This window comes from Mixophyes fleayi, chromosome 9 (assembly GCF_038048845.1).
Source record: "Mixophyes fleayi isolate aMixFle1 chromosome 9, aMixFle1.hap1, whole genome shotgun sequence".
Lineage (NCBI taxonomy): Eukaryota > Metazoa > Chordata > Amphibia > Anura > Limnodynastidae > Mixophyes > Mixophyes fleayi.
The window spans coordinates 130,823,422-130,848,379 of NC_134410.1; the positions used below are offsets into that span (position 1 = coordinate 130,823,422).

Genomic DNA, 24,958 nt, shown 5'->3' on the forward strand with positions numbered 1-24,958 from the left:
GTTTAGTGCATGCTGTGTATTGTGTGTGTGTGTGTGTGTGTGTATGTTTAGTGCATGCTGTGTATTGTGTGTGTGTGTGTGTGTGTGTATGTTTAGTGCATGCTGTGTATTTTGTGTGTGTGTGTGTGTTTAGTGCATGCTGTGTATTTTGTGTGTGTGTGGTGCTGGGGGTGGGGTGTTGCCGGCACAGCGGACCCCTCGCTGTCCATGGTGCTGATCTGGGCTCTATTTGCAGATAACACAGCCCCAGTCCTGTCACTACCCCGCATCCTCCCACTATGGCTGGATACAATGTAACCAGCAGCTTCGTGTAGTAACATTTATGTCGCATTTGTCAGGTGCTCGGATACGTGAGGGGGAAACCACCGAAATAACATCTCAGCTCGTCCCATCTCATTACAATGTTACACACTGTGATACCATTCTGCACCCAGCACGTTGGTGGTGTAATATACACACATGTAATATTGTGTAAGTGTTGAGTCAGAATACAAACCTGCAAACACCCGAACCATCCACTATTGCAGCCATGTATATGTGTCTATCATGTGTGACACAGTTGTATCTTCTCATAGTGCCACAGACACCCAGACACAAGGTTGTGTTTCTGGTCTACAAAACCCTTTATTCTCAGCTCCTCATCCAAACTTTCACAATCCTTTTCTGTTACATTTCAAGCACATTGTACATAAGTCTTTTCTGACTGATATAAGGTCTCAGTACAAGTAAATATTTTGTGCAACAATTCCTACTTGGGATGGAGGTAAAAGTTATAAAAGTAGCCTAAATACATTAAGCAAACTTTCATCATATTCCATTTAGCCAGAATCTTTTTAAGAATATCCCAATAACAAAGTTCAGCTTGGGGGCAATTCATATATGTGTGGGACAAGTTCATTAGCTGTTGGTTGCTAAGTACCTTGTATACTCCCTCGCTCAAAGGTGTAAAGTCCATTTAATTGAATTTGACAATTCCTCTTTATCAGGGAAGTTTAAATGATGTCATTATCAAAATGTAGTGAGACAATCTAATGTCATCTGCTCTGTACAATAGTTCTATCTAACTGGAATCTTTTCAATCTAACTAGAATATTATAATTTAACTAGAAAATAAATGTGGGTAGGTATGGTGTGTGTGTGTGTGTGTGTGTGTGTGTATATATATATATATATATATATATATTATAGATATAGATGTGTATATAGTCATAACTTTGTAAATGTAACTAATATATATAGATTACATCACAATATTCACTTATAATTAATTTTGCCCCAAATGTTCAAAAATATACATTAGCTATAGTTTCCCTTTACATATTATATATGAAATGATTGAATGTGACAATTGATGCGCTGTGATACAAAGTTTGCATTGTTGATATTTTCTACCAAGACTTTAGATAAGTTTATGTTGTCCCTCATAGTGACATTAGCAGGCTCTGTGGTTACAATGACTGTGTGCTCTTGGTGTATGTCTATAATTAGGATTACTGTCATGAAATTAATTTCCTTAACAATCTTACTCCCTTTGAATATATGATTCTCGCCACCATCATTGCCAATTGCATCGTTTTGGCTCTGGAGCAACACTTACCGGAACACGACAAGACAGACATGTCAGAGAGATTGGTAAGTAAATGACTGTGTGAGTCTATAGCTGACAATGAGGGGGCACTCTGCAGCGTAAAGGGGAACTCTGCAGCATAAAGGGGAACTCTGCAGCACAATGAGGGGGCACTCTGCAGCATAAAGGGGAACTCTGCAGTGTAAAGCGGAACTCTGCAGCATAATGAGGGGGCACTCTGCAGCATAATGAGGGGGCACTCTGCAGCGTAAAGGAGAACTCTGCAGCGTAAAGGGGAACTCTGCAGCATAATGAGGGGGCACTCTGCAGCATAAAGGGGAACTCTGCAGCATAATAAGGGGGCACTCTGCAGCATAATGAGGGGGCACTCTGCAGCATAAAGGGGAACTCTGCAGCATAATAAGGGGGCACTCTGCAGCATAATGAGGGGGCACTCTGCAGCGTAAAGGAGAACTCTGCAGCGTAAAGGGGAACTCTGCAGCATAATGAGGGGGCACTCTGCAGCATAAAGGGGAACTCTGCAGCATAATAAGGGGGCACTCTGCAGCATAATAAAGGGGAACTCTGCAGCATAAAGGGGAACTCTGCAGCACAATGAGGGGGCACTCTGCAGGACAATGAGGGGGCACTCTGCAGCACAATGAGGGGGCACTCTGCAGCACAATGAGGGGGCACTCTGCAGCACAATGAGGGGGCACTCTGCAGCGTAAAGGGGAACTTTGCAGCATAAAGGGGAACTCCAGACTCAGTCTAATTTTAGAAGGAATCCAGAATCTAATACATGGTGTTATTGGGGTATTTACTGACTGGATTATAGCAAAATCTTAACAAAGTTGAGAGAAACAAGTTGATGAACCTGTGGTTATATATTATAATATATATGTGATCAACTTCTTATCTCCCAGACAGGAGAAATATGAACACATTTCATTGATATAAGGATTTTTCTCTTCTTATTTAGCAGCTCTACAATGTTATACTGAGTAGAATATATTATTAGGATACATAAGATAATAAGGAACGCTGTACAAATACTGTATCTAATAATGTTGATTCGAGATATACTCTGTGCTGAGCTTGCAGTTTATTCTACAAACGAGTAACATTTTATTTAGTTATGTTTTTATAAGTCTGGAAGAACAGACTTAATACCAGTGGTATACTATGCAAATGGAGAGAAGAGATAGATTCAACAGCAATTCTAGTCATTTCAAAAGAAAAACAGGAGAGAGGTAGGACAAAAGTGTCTGGTTTTAAATCATAATTTGATAAAGACCCCGGTATGTTTTTATGTGAAGAGGACTTTTATAATTTGATCTCTATAGACGATTGTACGTTACTTTCACTACCACATACAGGAAAGCTAGACAATCTGTGTCGCACCGGCTGTGGTGGAACTACAAGTCTCAGCACAAGACCTCTGACACACAGTCTATTGTTCAGCGCAGAAGTAAAGTACTTTTCCAGTAAACGCTAAGTGACGGCCACACAATGATCTTGTGGAGATAATGGGAGCTACATCTGGTTTTTTTTTACCCTGATTTTATTGGGTCCTTGTAAAATGTCGCAGTAAATGATGTGTGAGAGATTTACACACTAAGGGGCATGATAGATGGGCAACCACCGGCCAGCTGAGCATTGTGGGAACTGTAGTTTAGCAGGTGCTGGAGTACCTGAGGACAGGTGATATTTGTGTTCTAGAATATGGAGCCAGTTTGTTTCTGTGTCCTCTAGTTTTATAGAATTCCATAATATAATCACATAGAGCTGGTTACACTGCTGTGTAGCCCTCACAACACTTTATTCACTGGTACAACTGCCAGCAATGTAGTTGCCACTTACTGAAACATTTAAAACAAGGTCAATGGGATTTTTGTAATGAATTTCCTACAAAAGAGGATACGTAAAGCAGCCGCCAATGTCTGTGACTCTGAATAGTTGCCAATTAAACCAATCAGAACATAGGTGACAAATATCCATAGAAACCTTAAAGTATTAGCCAATCAGAAGGTGGATTCTATCAATTAAGTTACCCCATTAAGACATTGTCCACAGTTAGAGAGATGATAATTGAGCCATTGGATCATTGGAAACATTTAGTGAATTTAATTTTATTATAATTTTAGCATAGTGTATAATGGATGTACAGAATGTGCCTGTCTACCGCATATCATTTTATGTAATATTGGAAGAGTTATTGAGCCACTAAAATGCACAATATCACCCATTATATTACAATGGGACCATTGTCCAAATTATCATTGGAAATTAAACACTGGATTAACTGCACCAAACAATAGCTTTCAAATTTGCCCTCATCATCTACACATAATAGAGGCGGCCATGTTGTGGGCGGAGCCACTATCCTTGAACGCAGCCTATAAATGCACACAAATTTGGGACATCACTGAAGCAATTTGTGGCTGTTTAGTTTACCATGTGTGCCAAATGTGAGGTTTACCAGGGCCCACCGAAGTCTTAGAGTGTTCCGGTCACCTACCCATCGAGCAGGCAGACATTTTGTGGGCTGTACCAATACGCATTACAATTCACTAGGAACTAATGACTGTGTACGGAGCTGCGGACCCTTTGTGGTGCCTCATAAATAAAGGATAATAATAATAACTAGTGATATTAAAAAGTGCCTCAGTGAAGTCAGTTGTTCCTGGTGAAAATGTGTGCCACCCCCAAAATGGCCGTCTCCATTGTGTATAGCTTGCGGGCATTAATCCCAACATTTGAGATCCTGGAATTAGGACAGGGGGCGTGGACATGCCACAGTTGGGGGCTTGGACATGTCATAGTTGGGGGCGTGGACATGTCACAGTTGGAGGCTTGGACATGTCATAGTTGGGGGCGTGGACATGTCACAGTTGGAGGCGTGGACATATCACAGTTGGGGGCATGGATATGTCACAGTTGGAGGCTTGGACATGCCACAGTTGGGGGCGTGGACATATCACAGTTGGGGGCGTGGACATGTCACGGAGGTGTGGACATATCACAGTTGGGGGCGTGGACATGTCACAGTTGGGGGCGTGGACATGTCACAGTTGGGGGCGTGGACATGTCACAGTTGGGGGCTTGAACATGTCACAGTTGGGGGCGTGGACATGTCACAGTTGGGGGTGTGGACATGTCACAGTTGGGGGCGTGGACATATCACAGTTGGGGGCGTGGACATGTCACAGTTGGAGGCTTGGACATGTCACAGTTGGGGGCTTGGACATGTCACAGTTGGGGGCTTGAACAGGTCACAGTTGGGGGCGTGGACAGGTCACAGTTGGAGGCTTGGACAGGTCACAGTTGGGGGCTTGGACATGTCACAGTTGGGGGCTTGGACATGTCACAGTTGGGGGCGTGGACATGTCACAGTTGGGGGCTTGGACATGTCACAGTTGGGGGCTTGGACATGTCACAGTTGGGGGCTTGGACATGTCACAGTTGGGGGCGTGGACATGTCACAGTTGGGGGCGTGGTCATGTCACAGTTGGGGGCGTGGTCATGTCACAGTTGGGGGCGTAGGCATGTCACAGTTGGGGGCGTGCTCACATTATGATGGGGCGTGGCCACACTCCTGGGGGTGTGCCAAGTGCTTTTAAGTGCTAGGCCGTCCCCTTTAAACACCCGCACAACGCTCACCAGTAGCAGGTGCTGTACGGAGCAGTGCTGAACGGAAGATATATCCCAACTTTTCCACCACTTGGCAGATATGTCCATTGGTGGGACAAAGCCCTAAAATCGGGACAGCTGGTTGGTTTTCTTACAGGTGCACAAAAAAGTCCCTGTTACAGTATCACAAGTGTTTCTGTGAGACTGATTAGACTAATGGACACAGTTCTAATTAATCCAACCCTCTATGTCAGACTGAGCCACCATATCCATCTGCGCTAGACAAGAGAAAGTAATCGTCACAGGATTAATTAGCTACATGAGCATCCATATTTAAATATCCGGGCATGACAAACAAACGATAAAATCCCCCTTTCCATTAGCGTTATCATCTGCACTACATAGGCAAACCGAGGGGGTTTCCTAGTGCCTGGAAATCCCCCTACAAGCCTGGGGCACTGTATAATTGAGGTGGCTGGACCCTGTCCCCACTTCACACGGCTCTGCTTGAAAAGGGAGATCTGTGTGCACCTAACAGTAGTGCAGGCAGCATTGCCCATGTATATTATGGGGATAGGAAGAGTTGGAGAGCAGCCAAGCGCTGTCTAATATTATAGCCACGCCCCCATGCATGCTGGTCACGCCCACTGGTGTTGTGGTGTGGAAACCTTCTCTACAAATCCTGCGTTTGCCCCTGGCACTATTCCGGAGAACAATCCATTGGATGGGCTGACAGACAGCCGCAGAGGAGACTCCCGAAGCTGCAGCTTGTTACGGGGAGAGCAAGTCACTATTTATTGGTTTAGCACTGGAGCGCCCGCTGTGGCCAGCTCTGAATGGCGCTGAGAGGGAAGACAAGCTTCAGGCGAGCTGTGTGCAGCTATTTGAACTGCAGAGTTTCAGTGCAGTCGCAGGAAGACCCGTTGCTTTTCCTGTTTATTACTTCCTGTAGTAAGTTTACTGACGTTTGGCCTCTGTGATCCTTATAACGATCCCAGCAGTGCGTTGTGACGTTTACACATGAGGTTTTGCAGCTCATACATTTGAGCGCTGGATGCACAATTAGGCAGTTTTGGGCTGTGCCACCATGGAAATACATAAGCCCCACCCACTGGCACTATTAGACTCCGCCCTTAATCATGTACAATGCTTCTAAAACAATAAGTTATTTTCGAGTCTCATAAGTTGCTGGAGTACGGTGACTTGTGTCAGTGTTATCTATTCTAATGTTGCAGTTATATTGGCATTGTTGAGCCTTTCCTGTATTAAATGGTGGAAAAGACGTCTCATTGTCAGTGTAGCATGATAATTCTGACACCTCTAAGTGTTTGTAAACATCAGTCTGTTGGGGAGGAACCTCTGCGGTCACCTGTTAAACTAGAAACACCCCCTAAATATACGCTACCCCCTTATAGTCTATTTAAATATCTTGTCCTGCAGCACAAAACCTCCTTTTTGTATTTGGGAGTAATACAAGTGTAGGGCTGCCTCTCCCATCGGATGGAGCAATATTTTGCACCAGAATAATCAACACCATCTTGATGTACCAAGCCAAGAGGTTACCCCACAGCACATATCTGTGGGGCCCCATCTTGCAGTTTAGAAAGTGACCATTAGTCCACTTTTTGCTACTGTAAACTCTGGGTTCGCGTACATGGGTTAGCGTACATGGGTTAGCGTACATGGGTTAGCGTACATGGGTTAGCGTACATGGGTTAGCGTACATGGGTTAGCGTACATGTGTGACAAAGGGTCGCGCAGTCGCCATCTGTGGAAATCAGCGCAGGGGAGAACAGCGACACTGCCGGCGAGAGATCCTAAGATCCTTCCTCTGTCATGTTCTCCCCATAAGGTTCAATGGCTGACGCCATGAAAGGATCCAGCTTGATAAAATTGCCCAGACCGCAATCCCCATTGAGTTTTATGGGGACTATAGTTTAATTGTGCCTGTTCTTATCTCGCACACCTATTCAACTTATCACTCTCCTCTGGCGTTGTCCCCTCCTCTTTTAAACACGCTCTTATCTCTCCTATCCTCAAAAAACCCAATCTGGACCCCTCCTCTCTTGCTAATTATCGCCCTATCTCACTACTACCCTATGCCTCCAAATTACTTGAGCGGATTGTCTGCAGCCGCCTCGCCAAACACCTCTCTGACCATTCCCTCCTCGACCCTCTCCAATCCGGATACCGTCCCCAACACTCCACCGAAACTGCCCTGGCCAAGGTTACTAATGACCTCCTATTGGCTAAGTCCAAGGGTCACTTCTCCCTACTCATCCTCTTCGACCTCTCCGCAGCCTTCGACACCGTGGATCACCCCCTCCTGCTGCAAACTCTTCTCTCTCTCGGTCTCTCTGGTTCTGTCCATGCCTGGTTCAGCTCATACCTCGCCAACCGCTCCTTCTCTGTATCCACGTCTGGTTATTCCTCCTCCCCCTACCCTCTCCCTGTAGGAGTCTCGCAAGGCTCTGTTCTCGGCCCGTTACTCTTCTCGCTCTATACTTCCTCCCTTGGTGCTCTCATCTCCTCCTTCGGTTTTCAGTATCACATTTATGCTGATGACATCCAGCTCTACATCTCTTCTCCTGATCTTTCTTCCACCCTCCTCTCTCGTGTATCTGACTGTCTCTCTGCCATCTCCTCCTGAATGTCTGCTCGCTTTCTCAAAATTAATATCTCTAAAACGGAAGTTATTGTCTTTCCTCCACCCAGACTCCCATCCCACCATGACCTCTCTATTGTCGTCAATAATACCACCATCTCCTCTGTCACCCAACTCCGCTGCCTGGGTGTCACCCTCGACTCCTCTCTCTCTTTACTACGCAACATCGCCCGCATCCGTCCCTTTCTCTCACAGGACGCCGCCAAAACTATCATCCACGCACTCATCATCTCCCGCCTCGATTATTGTAACCTCCTCCTCACTGGCCTCCCCCACTCTCGTCTCTCCCCCCTCCGCTCTATACTCAATGCGGCCGCTACTCATCTTCCTCTCACGCCGCTCCTCTTCTGCCTCCCCTCTCTGCCTCGCCTTACACTGGCTTCCCTTCCCCTATAGAATCCTCTTCAAGCTCCTCACCACCATTTACAAGGCTCTCTCCCACTCTACCGCTCCCCTACATCTCTAACCTCCTCTCTATTCACACTCCTGCCCGCTCCCTGCGCTCAGCCAATGATCGCCACCTCTCCTCCACTCTCATCACCTCTTCCCACTCCAGAATCCTGGACTTTTCCCGGGCAGCCCCCCTTCTCTGGAATGACCTCCCTCGTTCCATCCGTCTCTCTCCTACTCTGTGCTCCTTCAAACGTGCACTGAAAACTCACCTCTTCCGTAAAGCCTACCAACCATCCACTTAACCACCTCTCCTCCTCCACTCGCTCTCCCGTCTCTCTTTTGGCTCCCTTTGTGCCTGTTCTGTCCAACCTCCCTTAGGATGTAAGCTCACATGAGTGGAGCTTTTGAAGTATTGGTATTTTTGTTTATTGTTCTGTACTGTTTCACCCTGTATAGTCCACTGTTTGTACTGTGTACGGCGCTACGGATACCTTGTGGCGCCTAACAAATAAAAGATAATAATAATAATAATAATTTGCCTGATACTGGCGTTATCTCCGATATCTTCTATGTTATACTTTTATTATATGTACATTTTAAAAATGTTTGAACCAAGTGGATAAAGCAGTTTCCGCACGGTGTAGGGCTTCGTAAATAGGTCCCTAAGTATGTTGAATATTCTATAATAACTGGTCAGTAGCCTCCTTTATCCAATGTATGGCAGATATCGTATCAAACCTATGCTAGTAAATAAGAATATGCTGTGAAATCAGGTTCTATGTACAAAGCAATAACTTTTGAAAGAAATACAATCTCTACTATGGGAGCGTGATCACAATAGTGTCCGAAATATGTCCCCTCTCGATATAACGTCCCTTTAAATCTGCTGCACAGTCTGGATGTAAGAAATTCCTGTTTTGCTCCTGGAAAAAGTTATAGCAGTTGTTGTTTGAATTACAGCATTGCCGTGCTGCTTGTCTTTATACCAAGAAACTCCCCTCGCTGGCTGCTATTCCCTGGAACACGTGCGGTCTCCTTCTGAACATAAAAGCCCTTTTTCTTTCTTTTTTTTCCCCTTCATTTTTGTTCTTCAGCTAATAGCTTGTGGGTTTCATCCGCGCCACAGCCACTTAAAACAGTCACAAATTACCTTCTGATATAAAGTTCCTGTAGAACAAAGCATTTCTCTCCCATCAGGGCCCGAACCTCTTTCAGAGACTTTCATTTCAGCCGAGCCGCAGATTGCATTAACCCCTTAGCTGCCGGGAGGACAGGCAGGGCACGGCAAGTCGGTATCACGACGTGCGCCGATGGCTGGAGGCTACGCACTCCTGCGCACTGTCAGGCGTAACTCACTTAGGCATCGTACCCGCTGGCGTTAATTGTACAAGCATCGTTAATTTAATGCCTGTGACTGGGTCTGGAAATGGAAACAATTGTTTGCAATGATCCTGTACCCACTCCGGATCTCACTTGCACTCGAGCACGTTGAGTTTTTATGAACGCTGTCTGCTCCTTTCACTCACGTTTGCCAAAAGTCAATGGGACCTACTTAATTATAACGGCTCTTTGTCCCATTAAATATAATCTGTCATCACAACGATGACAGATGACCCTTCGAGGTGATTTACTGTAGAAGTCACGTTGGGACAGCGACTACTTTTCTCTAATGAAGACATCAGCTTCTGACCCGGAGTCCATACTACACATCCGTGACCTAGGGTCACGCCTGCACACACGCCATTTGCACAAAACAGCGCAGGGGAGAGCAGCAACACTGCCAGAGAGGGACTTGAGTCTCCGCACAGGATTGAATGCGCCAAAAAGCTTTAATAAAATTCAGTTAATAAAATATCTCCGATATTTCCAGCATTTTTCTTTAATTACGATTTTCCTTAAAATGCCTAAACCATGCGGAATAAGCAGTTTCCGCATTGTTTAGCGCTTCATTAATAGGCCCCAATGTATTGGAGAAGGAAAGCTGACCTCTAATGACCTCCTGGATCTATCACCCGCATGTGAAACGCGTTAGTTGGTTATTTCCTCTTCTACCTCTAGCCATGAGTTAAACGCGTTTTAAGTTATAGATTTTACATTCTTAGTTCTGGTATTTTCACTCCATGAAGTGTGAACTTTCTGTCTGTAGGTCTTCTCTGCCCATTAATATGAACGTCACCTGTAGGACTGGGCAGCAGATGAATCTGTCCGGAATGTGGTGTTTCTGCTCAATTCTCTGGCTCAGAAGTTCCGAGCTATGAACATCAGGGCCAAATGTATTGTTAGGGACACAGATCAAAGCTCATAGGAGGCTGAAGGACAATGCCAGATTGCAGGAATACTGACGGCTGGTGGGGTATAAATAAACGACAGATCAAAATTCAGTTAAAGTTTGATTTTTCCTGACCGCTAAGGATGCTAGGAAATCACATGATCAGTTTCTATGATTAGTAGCGACAAGAAGGTAACACCAGCGGCTCCGTTTCCCCACGTGGGAACCTATAGAATCATCCGTGAGGGCCGTGGCACATCCACTCTTAGTGCTAGATTTGGTAGGCGTTACCCATAGCAACCAATCAGATTCCAGCTATCATTTATCTAGTACAAAATGAGAGCTAGAGCCCGATTGGTTTCTTTGTGCAACACCTCCACTTATCCTTTTTAAAAGCTGTCCCTAAATATCAAGACAACTTATCCCCTGGCAGGGGGGCATCTGGTAAAGGTCCGTTGATGGGTGTCCTGGGAGTTATAGTTCATCAACAGCTAAATACATATACTACAGGACCAGTAAATATGTATAGACCTATAAGAGGACAGGAGCGGCCACCAATTCCTGCTGAACCCCATGGGCCCTATCAGAAATACCGACTCACTCTGGCTGTGTCTGTTTTTTTTCCTTAGCTGGAAACAAACAAAGCTTCTCAAGCGCAACCTTTATAATAGAAATCATTTATCATTAAAGGATTTGGGATCTAGGAGCTGGGAGTTATCTCCTTGTCCGTGTATCCTATAATAAATATGTAAGACCAAGCTGGTGTGCTCATCATCGATAGCTGCCCCGTTACCCGTGGATGTTCTTACCGGTACTCGGTTGCCCCCCAGGAGTTATGCCCAAAGTCACATGTATTATTAAGGAAAAAAAGGGAGCCAGGCAGCATAGATTAATAAGCACAGTGTACGTGGGTCTAATGAGAGAGGTGAGGTCGGGGTCTGGTAAGGTCAGCAACAAATCGTGTACCAGAATGGTCAATGTCCAAGTAAAGAGGTCAGTTTAGGCAGCAGAAATCAAGGTCTGCAAACAGTCCGAAGATCACAGCACAGTAATACAGACCAGAGGTCACACCCAGGTATCTAACAGGCAAATTATAGCGGGTACGGACAATGTGTCAGGTGTCGTGAAGGCTCAATGCATCTTGGTGCCGCCCTAGACATATTCCCAGTCTCATTCTCGTGTACGTAAGAGCGAGACCACGTCTGCTGATGACATCGCCCATGTTGGCACACAGTGCACTAATTATGACACATGTTAGCAAACTGGATGCATATGTATACTGCAATGCTTAACCTTGTTCAAAAAAGAGAATTATTTCACAATAATTGTTTTTTAAATGTAAAAAGTTTTTTTTATAAGATTTATCCCGGCAACCTCCCTAAATTTGTAAGTAAAAAATATTGATGAAATTGGCTCTGCCCCCGATTCATCCAGACTGCACCCCCCCCTTCCCCCGTACACCCCCCTATGACCAGGGCCGAGTCCACAATGCCGTAAGCAGAAATATTTTCAGAGAACGTTCTGAATATAATTAAATCCATCTGATTAATCTCTTTATGGTCCCCGATGGATTTCTAAACTCAGTCGAAACTTGTAATCTTTATCTCAGTAGTTATTTGTGACCGGTTAATTGATAATATTTAAACCTGCTGCCACATCCTTACTCTATAACCTCGATTATACACTCTTTCCATCCATATACACTTAGAGCCGGCGGTTCAAGTAGGAGGTATACGGGGTGTATCATACCACCACTTCTACTGCTACATTGTATCACTATCACATCCGAATCACTTACCATATATATATATATTACACATTGGAGTATGCGGGGGTATATATATCATATCACCACTTCTCTACTGCTACATTGTATCACTATCACATCCGAATCACTTACCATATATATATATATTACACATTGGAGTATGCGGGGGGGGGTATATATATCATATCACCACTTCTCTACTGCTACATTGTATCACTATCACATCCCAGTCACTTACATTCCCCTTACATTTTACAGACCGCCCCTTCTAAATTTCCACTTTGACCACTGCTTACAGCACTGACAATCACTGGCTACACTGTAACAAGCTATACAAATGACACATTTGGACTTATATTTAGCTTCCCTGGGCTTTCTTCCTTTTCTCTTACATATTTCACATAAATGTTTATTTTTCCATTTTATAGTACACAGAAATTGATCTCTGTATTTTAATGGGCATTTCTTCTCAAAATTCTTACATTCTTGCTATTTACTACTTGCATTACGAACTTCTAACCTTTGCCTTTCTGCAAAGCAAGAATGACAATCTGTCAGTCACTCTCTGTCTACTCTTTCTGACCAAACAGGGCAGCCTGCTGCCGAGAAGTGACATAGAGCATGGTGAGCATGTTTAGCTAAATATAAACACTTATTTTACTGATGTTGTTCAGCTCAGTAATACGCAGCATAATAAATATATATATATATATTCTATTCAAAACTCCACAATCTCACACCTATCGGAGCATTTACCCAACGTATAGGTCTATGTTGTTGTCCTTGGCACAGACATGTTAAGTCAGAAAGCTATAGCCTCCTCTACCCCCATTCTTAGAAATAAAAGTCTATAAATACACGGCAGAAATGAATGGGAGGCGACTGTTCAGATCCGGTGAGTCAGCGCCGTTAATTTCAGGGGATGATTAGCGTTATGGCCAAGATGCAAACACATTCATTAGCAGCCGGTAATCACCAAACCCAATCATTATGACCTTGCAATATATTGAAAGTTACTATGTCAGTCAGGATTTTGCTGAAAATAGAGAAATAAGAAGAGATATTTAATGATAGAGAGTCTGATGCAGTGTTAAGAATTTATACTTAAAAAAGGGTAGAAAGTGTCAGTATTTATATCTAAGATCACAATGGAGGAAATTAGAATGAATATTGCGTTTCGCAAAATCCAGTCTTCCTGTTTATATCCGTTTATGACCTCGCGGTTCTGCTAATTTAAGTTTTTTTTAATGACATTTTAGTCCATAAAATTGTCTGAAATTGTAAGTTAAAGGGGTTGGCAGCTCTGTGGTCAGGGCCAGCTCGTGCCCCCTGGGCGCCAAAGGTGGTTCACTCGTAATTTTCATTGGGCCCCTCCCCCCATAAGAACTGCCCCACCCCACTGCACTTATGATCTTATGTGTATCAAGGGAGGGGGGGTGGCAGGTTCCCATCTCAAGAGTATGGCTGTGCACTCATAGTCCGGCCCCTCACACACACCCCGCCCATTACCAATATGGAGGAGCAGTAGCTTCACAGCCTACCCATTACCAATATGGAGGAGCAGTAGCTTCACACCCCACCCATTACCAATATGGAGGAGCAGTAGCTTCACACCCCACCCATTACCAATATGGAGGAGCAGTAGCTTCACACCCCACCCATTACCAATATGGAGGAGCAGTAGCTTCACACCCCACCCATTACCAATATGGAGGAGCAGTAGCTTCACACCCCACCCATTACCAATATGGAGGAGCAGTAGCTTCACACCCCACCCATTACCAATATGGAGGAGCAGTAGCTTCACAGCCTACCCATTACCAATATGGAGGAGCAGTAGCTTCACAGCCTACCCATTACCAATATGGAGGAGCAGTAGCTTCACACCCCACCCATTACCAATATGGAGGAGCAGTAGCTTCACACCCCACCCATTACCAATATGGAGGAGCAGTAGCTTCACAGCCTACCCATTACCAATATGGAGGAGCAGTAGCTTCACACCCCACCCATTACCAATATGGAGGAGCAGTAGCTTCACAGCCCACCCATTACCAATATGGAGGAGCAGTAGCTTCACAGCCTACCCATTACCAATATGGAGGAGCAGTAGCTTCACACCCCACCCATTACCAATATGGAGGAGCAGTAGCTTCACACCCCACCCATTACCAATATGGAGGAGCAGTAGCTTCACAGCCTGCCCATTACCAATATGGAGGAGCAGTAGCTTCACACCCCACCCATTACCAATATGGAGGAGCAGTAGCTTCACATCCTGCCCTTTACCAATATGGAGGAGCAGTAGCTTCACACCCTGCCCATTACCAATATGGAGGTGCAGTGGCTTCACACCCCGCTCATTACCAATATGGAGGCGCCGTAGCTTCACACCCCACCCATTACCAATATGGAGGAGCAGTAGCTTCACATCCCGCCCATTACCAATATGGAGGAGCAGTATCTTCACAGCCCGCCCATTACCAATATGGAGGAGCAGTAGCTTCACACCCCACCCATTACCAATATGGAGGAGCAGTATCTTCACATCCCGCCCATTACCAATATGGAGGAGCAGTATCTTCACAGCCCGCCCATTACCAATATGGAGGAGCAGTAGTGTTAGCAGAAGAAATTATTTGGGTAAAAAATAAAAACATGATCAGTCTGCAGAAAATATTCTTAGAACAAAATGTCTTGGTGTCTTATCCATCATATAGAATATATGTATGTAATTATGATAAATCTGAGGTAATTAGTTCCTTAAATTGAATTAATTCCAATATCTACAGGTGAAACACATTATGCAAAACAATAATTTCAGTGAAAATCTCATATTTTAAAGTTTGATTGGTGTGAAGACTCATGAATGATCTCAATCAAATGAGAGCATATGATGAATACTGTACATTTCTTCACATCGGGAGCTGGTGGTCTTGTCTGTTAGATTAGGGGATCCCATGGGCATAACTTCCAACAATTTTAAAAGCAAAGTTAAGACAAATTAAGCCACGCCCAGGATCCACCCAAGCCCCTCCCAGATTTACTCAAATCCTAAATTATCCGTAAGACACACCCATTTTTGATATGCCACACCTCTTCTGGACTCTGGAAAACAGGACATTTGGGAGATATGCATGTGTCAGAGGTGAGCTCCAAGGTGTGAACTGAACCTTGTCAAACCGGGGGCTCCATTTATCCAGGATAAATAATAATGTCATAACGAAAAGTGGTGCAATGGATGTGACTGTGCCAATATGAGCTGTTCCCTCCCCCATTATATATTATACAGATTTATTGTACCACTGTCTTGTAACTCTCTACGGCAGGACACAGGGACATATTTAAGTAACAATATCTTGCCCACTAAGCCATACTTTAGTCATTGTTCACCCTACATGCTTGTGCCCCTCTATTTGACCCCCCCCCACCTCCTTTTCACTATGATTTGTGTTGGTGAAAACCAAGTATCAATATACGAAAATGAGAAAGTAAACAATAAATGAAATGAACAAAAAACCATTATATGCCGCCCACTGGGAAATGGCGGACAGGGCGAGAGCCTAGTTTGGCTCTTTGGTGAATGCAGATCTACCGTTACGTACTGAGTTGCGGTATCCGCTCGCCGTTTTAACTGAGTGTGGATTTTATCTCTGACGGTGTGTTCCAATCTCTCATCTCTTCCTTCCGCAGGACGATACTGAACCATACTTCATTGGCATATTCTGTTTTGAGGCCGGCATCAAGATTATAGCCCTGGGCTTTGTCTTTCACAAGGGCTCGTACCTCCGGAACGGCTGGAACGTCATGGATTTTGTGGTTGTACTGACAGGGTAGGTGAATATCCTTCTGTCTAATAGATTATTGGTCCATTATCAACGAAGGAGTTGCGGTTTACAACTAACTTGTCTATGAGTCGATCTCTATATCCCGGTGTGTTCTGACTGCAGGTTTTTGTTACGTAATTTCATCTTGGAAAGTTCTGCAATAAGTCATGTGATGTGGGCGGGGCTTGTTTAATAGGTACATAAGAAAAGTAGACTGATCAGCGTAGAAGGTGGTGCTTACCATTCGGAAAGCACATTGTGACACTAGCCAGATGCTTAGGTCAAGTGATCCTATCTAGGGCCATGTTTCCTGATGCAGTCATACATTCTATCTAGCAAAGGAGGGGGGCGGAGCTTGTTTATTGCACGTATATAGACAGACAGGCGGGTGATTATCAACTTCTATAAAGAGCAAAGGGTTAAATGCTTGCGGAGATCGTGTCAATACTGTAGCTGCAAAGTACAAAACTAACAGCAATTGTTGTAGAAGTCCAGTTATTGTAGGAAGATAATACATAACTTTAATGTATGCTAATTTACCACCAGAAGACGTCAGAAGAGATAATAACAATACATTGTATATACAAATATTATCACCTTTGGATATATAAATGAATAAAGTTTATACGTTGTCTGTTCGACATTAATACAGCCCTGATTTAACCATCAATGGTTCCAGAACCTGTGTAATAATAATCGCTATAACTCTCTATATAGACTGTACAGTGATACTATACGCTGCCTAATGATGTTATATATTGCTAAGTCTTACTCTGTGCTGTCATGTGCCCTTATATGCTGTTCTGTAATACCATATACTGCTGTGCAGTGCACTGTTTCGTTATATTGCTATAGATTATGCTTTGATACCTTTTGTATTGATGAAAGTTACTTGATCTTACCGCACCATATATAGTTTGGTGTTTCTTCCCGGTTGCTGAAGAGCTGATCTATGGCCAGTTTGGACATTGGTTGTAGATCTTAGAGTAAATCTGGGCGCAAAATACAAATATACCTCACAGTATTCTAGACTATGAAATCAGGACAAATTAGTCTACATCCCTGATCAGCCCAATTAGCCCATTCCACGCCCATTTCATGCAAGACCACCCATGGGAGGCTTCACCCTCTTTTACCTACAATAATCGCAGCTATTGGGAGCTATACATGTTTACTAGGCTATACCACCGTAATTCAGCTGCAGAGATCTGATCCAGGAACTTGTGTGAGTTTTGGCCTCATAAGGTCATTTACAAGAGTGCAAAAGTCCAGTGAAAACGCTGTTTTGTGACATCATGTCCCTATTTTTGTGCCTTTGCGCAGTTTTACGGGTTAGCAGCCCAAGGTGGTCACGCCTGTGTAAATATGCACCCACATGCAAAAATGAGATTTTGATTTTGCAGGACGAGACTGTGTAAATGCGATGCAAGGGATGGGGAGAGGCACTAAACATTCTGACATTTGCTTATCCAGACTGTCCCATAATTCTGCAAAAATGACCTTTTCTGTCTGTGATACGACGCAGGCCCCATCTCTGTAGGTTTACCTTGTGTTTGCAGTAAATAGGAGGCAGGTACAGCTGACATGTTGTGGTTTAATGGCTGCATGTTTCAGCTATATGTGACATTGTAGACGTGGGTTCTCTCGCTCCTGCTGTGTAGCTGAATACACGATATATCTTGGCAGCTCAGAGCTATTCCCTTGTTGGTTGTTAAATATAGTGTTGGGGTTTTTGTGCATTCGATACAAAACAGAAATTATACTCATGATACATTTCTGCTTTAATAATTCCACAAAAAAAAAAGATTACTTCTCTAATGTCAGCAACACTTCTATACCCCGTGCCCTCAATGTCCCAAGACCTATAGTTAGTACTTACAGTTGTGTGAGTAGCAGACAGGTATGTTTATACATTACCGTTCCCGAATGTTAAATTACAGGATAAAAATATGCAGAGAAAATCAGGGTGATATAATTTATGTTCTGCCTTTAGTGTTACGTTCATTAACACTTGTTGTGTCCAATAAGTTTACAAATGAATTCCCGAATAGGTAGGTCCCTATTTTATGTGTTTCTGATATGGGCCTTTCTTAATTAAATAAAATGCATCGTCCTTAAGTGATGTCACTGGTTCCTAGTGATTGGATAGGCTGCATTCTAAGTGATGTCACTGGTTCCTAGTGACTGGATAGGCTGCACTCTCAGTGATGTCACTGGTTCCTAGTGACTGGATAGGCTGCACTCTCAGTGATGTCACTGGTTCCTAGTGACTGGATAGGCTGCACTCTCAGTGATGTCACAGGTTCCTAGTGAATGGATAGGCTGCATTCTAAGTGATGTCACTGGTTCCTAGTGACTGGATAGGCTGCACTCTCAGTGATGTCACTGGTTCCTAGCGACTGGATAGGCTGCATTCTAAGTGATGTCACTGGTTCCTAGTGACTGGATAGGCTGCATTCTCAGTGATGTCACTGGTCCCTAGTGACTGGATAGGCTGCATTCTCAGTGATGTCACTGGTTCCTAGTGACTGGATAGGCTGCACTCTCAGTGATGTCACTGGTTCCTAGTGACTGGATAGGCTGCACTCTCAGTCATGTCACTGGCTCCTAGTGACTGGATAGGCTGCACTCTCAGTGATGTGGAACTACAAGTTCCAGCATGCCGTGCCAGCCAGAGGCGGCAATTTTTAGACCGAGCACAGGCAAGCTGTGGCTGGCGATTTTTTTTCTTTTTTCTTTCTTTCTATGTTTTACATGTAAAGGGTTAACTGTATAACATTATTCTTGCTAGTTTCTATGATGGTGCTAGTAAGGCTGCTTGCAGATGTTACTAATAAGTACAGTGCCATAATTTGTTTTCTCTTCCCCATAATCCCATCTTCTCCCCTCAGAGATCTTATTTACTCTGTACTTTGTAAAATCAGTATTATTTTTACTTATTTATTTCATTTTTCACTGTCGCATCGTTTTTTTTAACCGTTAATATTTTTTCAGGTTGTACCCCGTCTAATTGTATTCTTCAACAGTGATGTGATTACATCTGGTTGTCTCAGATGGTCATTAACTTGACATGTGTCGCGTTATAATCTGCGCTTTTGTGTTAACGCGGAACAGGCGCGGATTCCTCTGGGAGACATTGTTGAAGTGGTTCTGTCACCATTAATTACCGTGATGTATGTTTATACATCACACAACTTATTAGTCCAGGAAATTCTTCATTTGCTTTTTAGCTGTTTATATATTATCTCCCCCGTCCCATTGTCCCTGGCATTCCTGTGGTGTAAAAAGTAAGATGGCCACTGGTGCTATAGATCACGGCAGAGGATGAATGGCGAATTATAAACGTCGCTCTCTGTTACTGAGGACGATTGGAGGGGTTGGCTTCACGTGTGTCTATCTCTTACACACAACTACCCATTAAATAAGACATCTGAATGGACAATATATGAGGAAACGTGTTACATTTATTTTATGTTACACGGATTATTCTAAATTCATTTTTAAACATGTCTGCGTTAGATCAGCTGTGTATGAATATTCATGAGCATTAATGAGGGTGCGCGTGTGAAGCATTCTGTGACATCATCAGACTGAAGGAAGTATTCCAAGCTCCCGATTGGCTCTGACAACTCACATGAGATTACAGTCTCAGGATCTTCATTCCGCTACAACAGGTATTTGAAATAATACCTGGGGCATTGGAGAGGGAAGTACCAGACCAAGAGGTAGTAGCACAGTTCTATCAAAAATGGTGGATGAGCGCATAATCGTGTCATGCAATTAGGGGTTTACTCAGACTGTACATTTGATGGTAGATGTGGTGATACTACCTGACAGGTTCTCTTTAAAGTGTATATGGTGGAACATGTTTACAGGGAAAAAAAATAGCCCCACAAAGTCGCCCCCCCCCCCCCACCACAATATGACCAGAATGCTAGATACACCCTGTAATAGAGCGTATCCTGCATTTACAGTTACTGCGGCCTCTCCATGTTCCACCAGCCAGGCATATTTAACCCTTTATTATTATCGTTTATTTGTACGCCATATTGCGCAGCGCTGTACAGAGAATATTTAATGATTCACATCAGTCCCTGTCTCATTGGAGCTCACAATCTATATTCCCTATCCCACGCAATGGGGTCTATTAACCGACCACTAGGTCTTTGGACTGTGGGATTAAATCTGAAACCCACCCAAACACTGTTAGGAACTCTTCCAGCCGGCACAACACAACCCGGAGTCTACTCTGCCAGTCAGGTGTTCACTGGAGCCCCTGATGGTGGGGACAGACTGGGCCGCAGACTGACAGAGGGTCGTGAAGTGTGTACCGGCTGGGGAGAACCCAGGCGAGAAGAGTCAGGTCCACGCAGAGGTCAAAGGCCGGCAGCAAGTAGCAGTATCGATGAACAAGCTGAGGTCAGAGGTCACAGGCAGAGAAGCGGAACGGGTAAACGAGCCAAGGATCAGGGTCACAGGAAACACAAGCGAAGTCTAATACAAAGCCAAGGGTCAAACACGGGTAGTCAAAACGTAGATAACAGGAACTGGAACAAGCAGGTCAGCAGACTGGAGCACAGAAGCTATAACCGGCAATGAGGCAGCAGCCCTCATTGCCTTAAATACAGACACAGACCAATCAGCAGTTGAACACACTCCTGCAGGTTAATTTCCTCGTATTCAGCAGAGCCAATCAAGGCTTGCCCCTGACCTACACAGTTGCAGGCTAATGCCTGTTAACGCTAATGAAATCAGCCCACCGGCTGCCTATTATGCGCATGCGCCCGGCTACCAGCACTGCCGGGACGCAGCGCTTGTGTGGTAGCGTCTGGCCGTTGCCTTGGCGACGGCCGGGCAGAGGGAGGAAATGACGTCCCGGTCGTCAAGGTGACGGCCGGGACGCCAGAGGGAGCCAGAAGCGAGCCGCGGCGGCTGTGAGTACCGCCGCGGCTCGTGACAAACACGGGGAGAACCTACAAACTCCACGCACGCCCAGATACTCATCCTACAATGACACTCCTCGTATTCCTGACTCTCGTGGGTCAGTCCAGGCTCTGATCGTCCCCCTCTTTGTCTCATGTAACGTGGCAGTGGCTTTGTGGCACTTTAATGGGTGCTACGTTGCCACCTGTACATATGTTTGCTTCGCAATGATGGAGAGAAGCTCCGAGAAGCTATTTCTGATCGTATTTATAACTGGGAAGCGAGCGGAGGGTTCGTGGGGGAGTTCTGGCAGCTGTATGTACATATACTGAATACAGAAATTATAACCAGATAGGGAACAAAACAAGTAGATATGATGAGCCTCATACCCCCCCATACAGCCTATTCATTCTCCAGAAAGAACTAACGTGACAGCTGTATTAACTTCTCTTTATTAAGCTCCAAGTTTTTTATTTTTACTTTCTGCATTGGTTTTGTTATTTTATCATCCCCCCCCTCCCCCCTCCACCCACCGCTCTTCTCTCCCCATTATCCAGGGATCGCTCTCAGCAGTGTAATGATTTGGGGTTAAACAAAATCTGAATAAACCCATTAATTACGGCAGTGTAATTTCAGCACCGGCTTCCATTAAATCGTCCTTTGCTTTTGGCCAAGAAGATATTTTTAGTTGGGTTTGATTGGCGGCTGTGTTGGCTCCTATTTACCAATCTGTGGATCCGCTTTATAAATCTACAACCTACAGATTGAATTGGTGAAGCAGGGGGAGAATTCAGAGGGATAGGATTTAAAGAGGGATACCGGTTTTATACAACCCCCCCACCCATCTCTATATTTAGGTATCCCCAATGCTTGTGTTTTCAGTGCTGGTCAGTGTGCGGAGGGGATAGTGTTATTGAGGCATCGGGCCGGAGGTGCGGAGGGACCAGATTCGCTGCTTGAATCTCTATGATAGATTCAGACCACCAGCTCCACCAGTGGACCGAGGCAGGCCGGGATTTATCCCTGCTGAAGGGTCACATTGGGGTGTGGATATTTAAGAGGGTGTTGTGAGATGACCTCAGCTAACAAATTGCTTCATGAGGTCTTCATTAATGTTCGTTAAACTGCAAAACGCACAGTCATTAAAACAAATGGTTACAAAATACTAATTCATTGACTCAACCAGGACAGAAATAACTGTCACTTATACTGTTATACACTTGGTTAGTCTGGGGTGTAGGCCAACCAACCGGCGCCCCAAACCGTACGCTAGAACCACCCTGAGACAAGTATCTGGCAAAAAGTTGGTCGCAACTTTATTAAACACTTTACTTTGGCAGACAAGCGACGTGCAAGGCGAATATAAAATTTACCAATTTGTTTCCAGTCTCAAAAAACAACTGCGTTCACGTTCTCCCCTCTCCCTTAAATCTCCTCAGCTTGGACCTGCCTCCAGCCTCGCCCCCGCATCTCCTGAGTGCCTACCTGTGCTGCTCAGGTGTAAAAGGTCGGACGGCTCACCTGTCTGTCCCGCTGGCATCGGGCCACCTAGAGACTATTCCCCCTTATTCCTCTTCGGCACCATTGCTTCTCTTGCGACTCCCTTGAGTTTTGATCTTTGGGATAAGGGGTATAATAACCAGCTCTTTTGCCCTCACATTCCGTGGCTTCCTACCTCTGATTGGCCAATTTCTAAAAATAATATACACGTTACAGTCCAGTTTTTGGATCTACCCTTGTACAATCAGCGGAGGCCTCCTCTAGCGGGACTGTGAGTCTGGATGGAAATGTGTATTTTAGAAAGAGTAAAAAATGGTGCTTCAAAACCCTTCAGTTGAGTCTGGTATTGATGACTTAATACAGTATAATCACAAGTAGGGGTCAGTCAAGTGGTTGAGATTTTGGAACAGTAACAAGAGAGGTGAGTGCAGGATTTTTCCTCCCAGCGTAACTCACAAAGTATTGAACGCTATAAAGAATATTTCCCAGTTATTAGGCTGCAATTTTATGACAATTAAAGTGAAATGCAGCTAATGACACTTTATTTCTGGCACTGTACTCTTTAATCTCAGTAATGCACAGCACTTTGGGGTAAATTTGGAGTATTCCCCATATTCATCCTCATTTTTGTCCCAGATTGTATTAATACCTGATGAGGCTGCATTATGTTCTCTTCTTTGTTTAATGATAACAGCAGAATGGTCTTATTGGCCAACAGGGCAGGTGAGAGAATGAAAAAATAATATATTTTAGCTTTATCCGTTCTGTTCCCTGGATGCCGGGCTCTCTGGGGGCGATGCCGTTGAACTGCTGACATCCCAAATCTAATGTGCAGGATTGCACTGGACAGAAGATTCTCAATATGGCAGTAAGCTTTAATTTGTAGATCAGTCAGATCAGAGGGTACGTTGCTCATCCTTATCATAATTAAATCAAGGATTGGTGATTAGAATCATGACTAGGTCATACGTACCAACTTTTAATTTTTCCTTTCTTGAAAACCCTGGAGGGGAGGCGTCTTGGCAGTACATAGGGGGCGCGATGCCGCAAATTGCGTAATTTGGACCCACCTCACTGCAAAATGATGTAAAACGCGTAATCGAGGCCCCTTATCCCGCCTGCTTAACAATGTAGTTGGGAGGATGCGGGAGAATTTCCTTGTCTCCCGAGACACCTACCTGGAATTCGAAAATTCTCCCGGGCATTCCAGGGAGTGGGTAACTATGGACTGGCCTGGAACCCTGACCCCATATCAAGTAGTTTTCAAACCTGTGGTAGCAGAGGTGCTGGGTGCTCCTGCGGTCTCCTCAGTTGTCACTCCAGCTCTGTCACCCTCTACATTGACTGCGGTCAGGTTCAGAGGAGGGAACTAATGGAGAAATATCTGATAATTCTGTGTCCACCACGAACATCTCCGTCATCAGAAGCTCATTGTTCTGAATGGGCTTTGAGGACAGCAGAGGTGAGAGCTGTCTTTACTGCAAGGAGTCCGTCTCTGTCCTTCAAATCAAGGGTCTGTATGCTGCAAGGTGTCTCATTTGTACAGTAATGGGCTGTTTGTAAGGGGAGATCTCTGTACATTGGGGGGTTGTGCACTTATAGGGTATCTATGCAAGGAGGGGTCTATGGAAGTAGAGGGTCTCTGTGCCAGAGGGTTTCTTTGAAAAGGGCTATGTAAGGATCTCTGTCCTACTACCTCAATTTGGGTTAGGGGTGTCTTAGCTCAGAGATTGTACAGAGATCCTGGGGAGCTACCAGCTACGCTACTGAGTGGGGTTATATACATAGAGCACGATTTACACAACACAACAAATCTACATACGTACAAAGACAATTTTTATGGGTTACCACTTTTCCAAGCGCAAATCCCCATTCAGCAATATCCAAATACTGTACAGCCTAATAAATTGCACAACCAACATCGAGATGGATTTATTTTTCCCAAAAGCAAATTATATTTGTTTGGCATGACTGGTCTTTCATGAAACCTAAGCTACACTGTGTTATCAAATGTCTTTCTAATATATGTTACAGTATATGTTACCTACGACAGAAGTCAAACTCACAGGTCTGTAATTCCCTGATTCCGATGTTGTTGCCATTTTGAAAGTCGATACCACATGTGCTTTCCACCAATCTTATGGCACTAACCTAAAGTTATGAGCGAGTCCATAAATATAAGAAATCAGTTGCTAAACTTAGTTCCCTTAGTACACATGGGTGGATGTCGTCTGGACTAGGTGCTTTATTTCTAATTCTTAGGCGGCTATTACTGCACCTCCTCCTGTGTTAGACAAGGAACATGTAATGGTCCTATCAGGCTATACCTGCATAACCTGTTTCCTGCAATGTTTTCCACCTTTGTAAATAAAGTGGAAAAATGTATTATTTAGTGGCCCAATATCAGTTTTAG

At 44.4% G+C, this 24,958-nt stretch overlaps 1 protein-coding gene across 1 annotated transcript in view; it reads left to right on the forward strand.

Moving 5' to 3' along the window:
- Positions 1 to 1,475: 1,475 nt before the first annotated feature.
- The window catches only part of CACNA1B (calcium voltage-gated channel subunit alpha1 B), a 190,788-nt gene continuing 167,305 nt past the window's right edge, over positions 1,476 to 24,958 (forward strand). The window contains exons 1-2 of the mRNA XM_075185775.1: positions 1,476 to 1,632; positions 15,989 to 16,128. Coding sequence (XP_075041876.1) covers positions 1,540 to 1,632; positions 15,989 to 16,128 — 233 coding nt within the window. The 5' untranslated portion in view covers positions 1,476 to 1,539. The remainder of the gene's footprint in view (positions 1,633 to 15,988; positions 16,129 to 24,958) is intronic.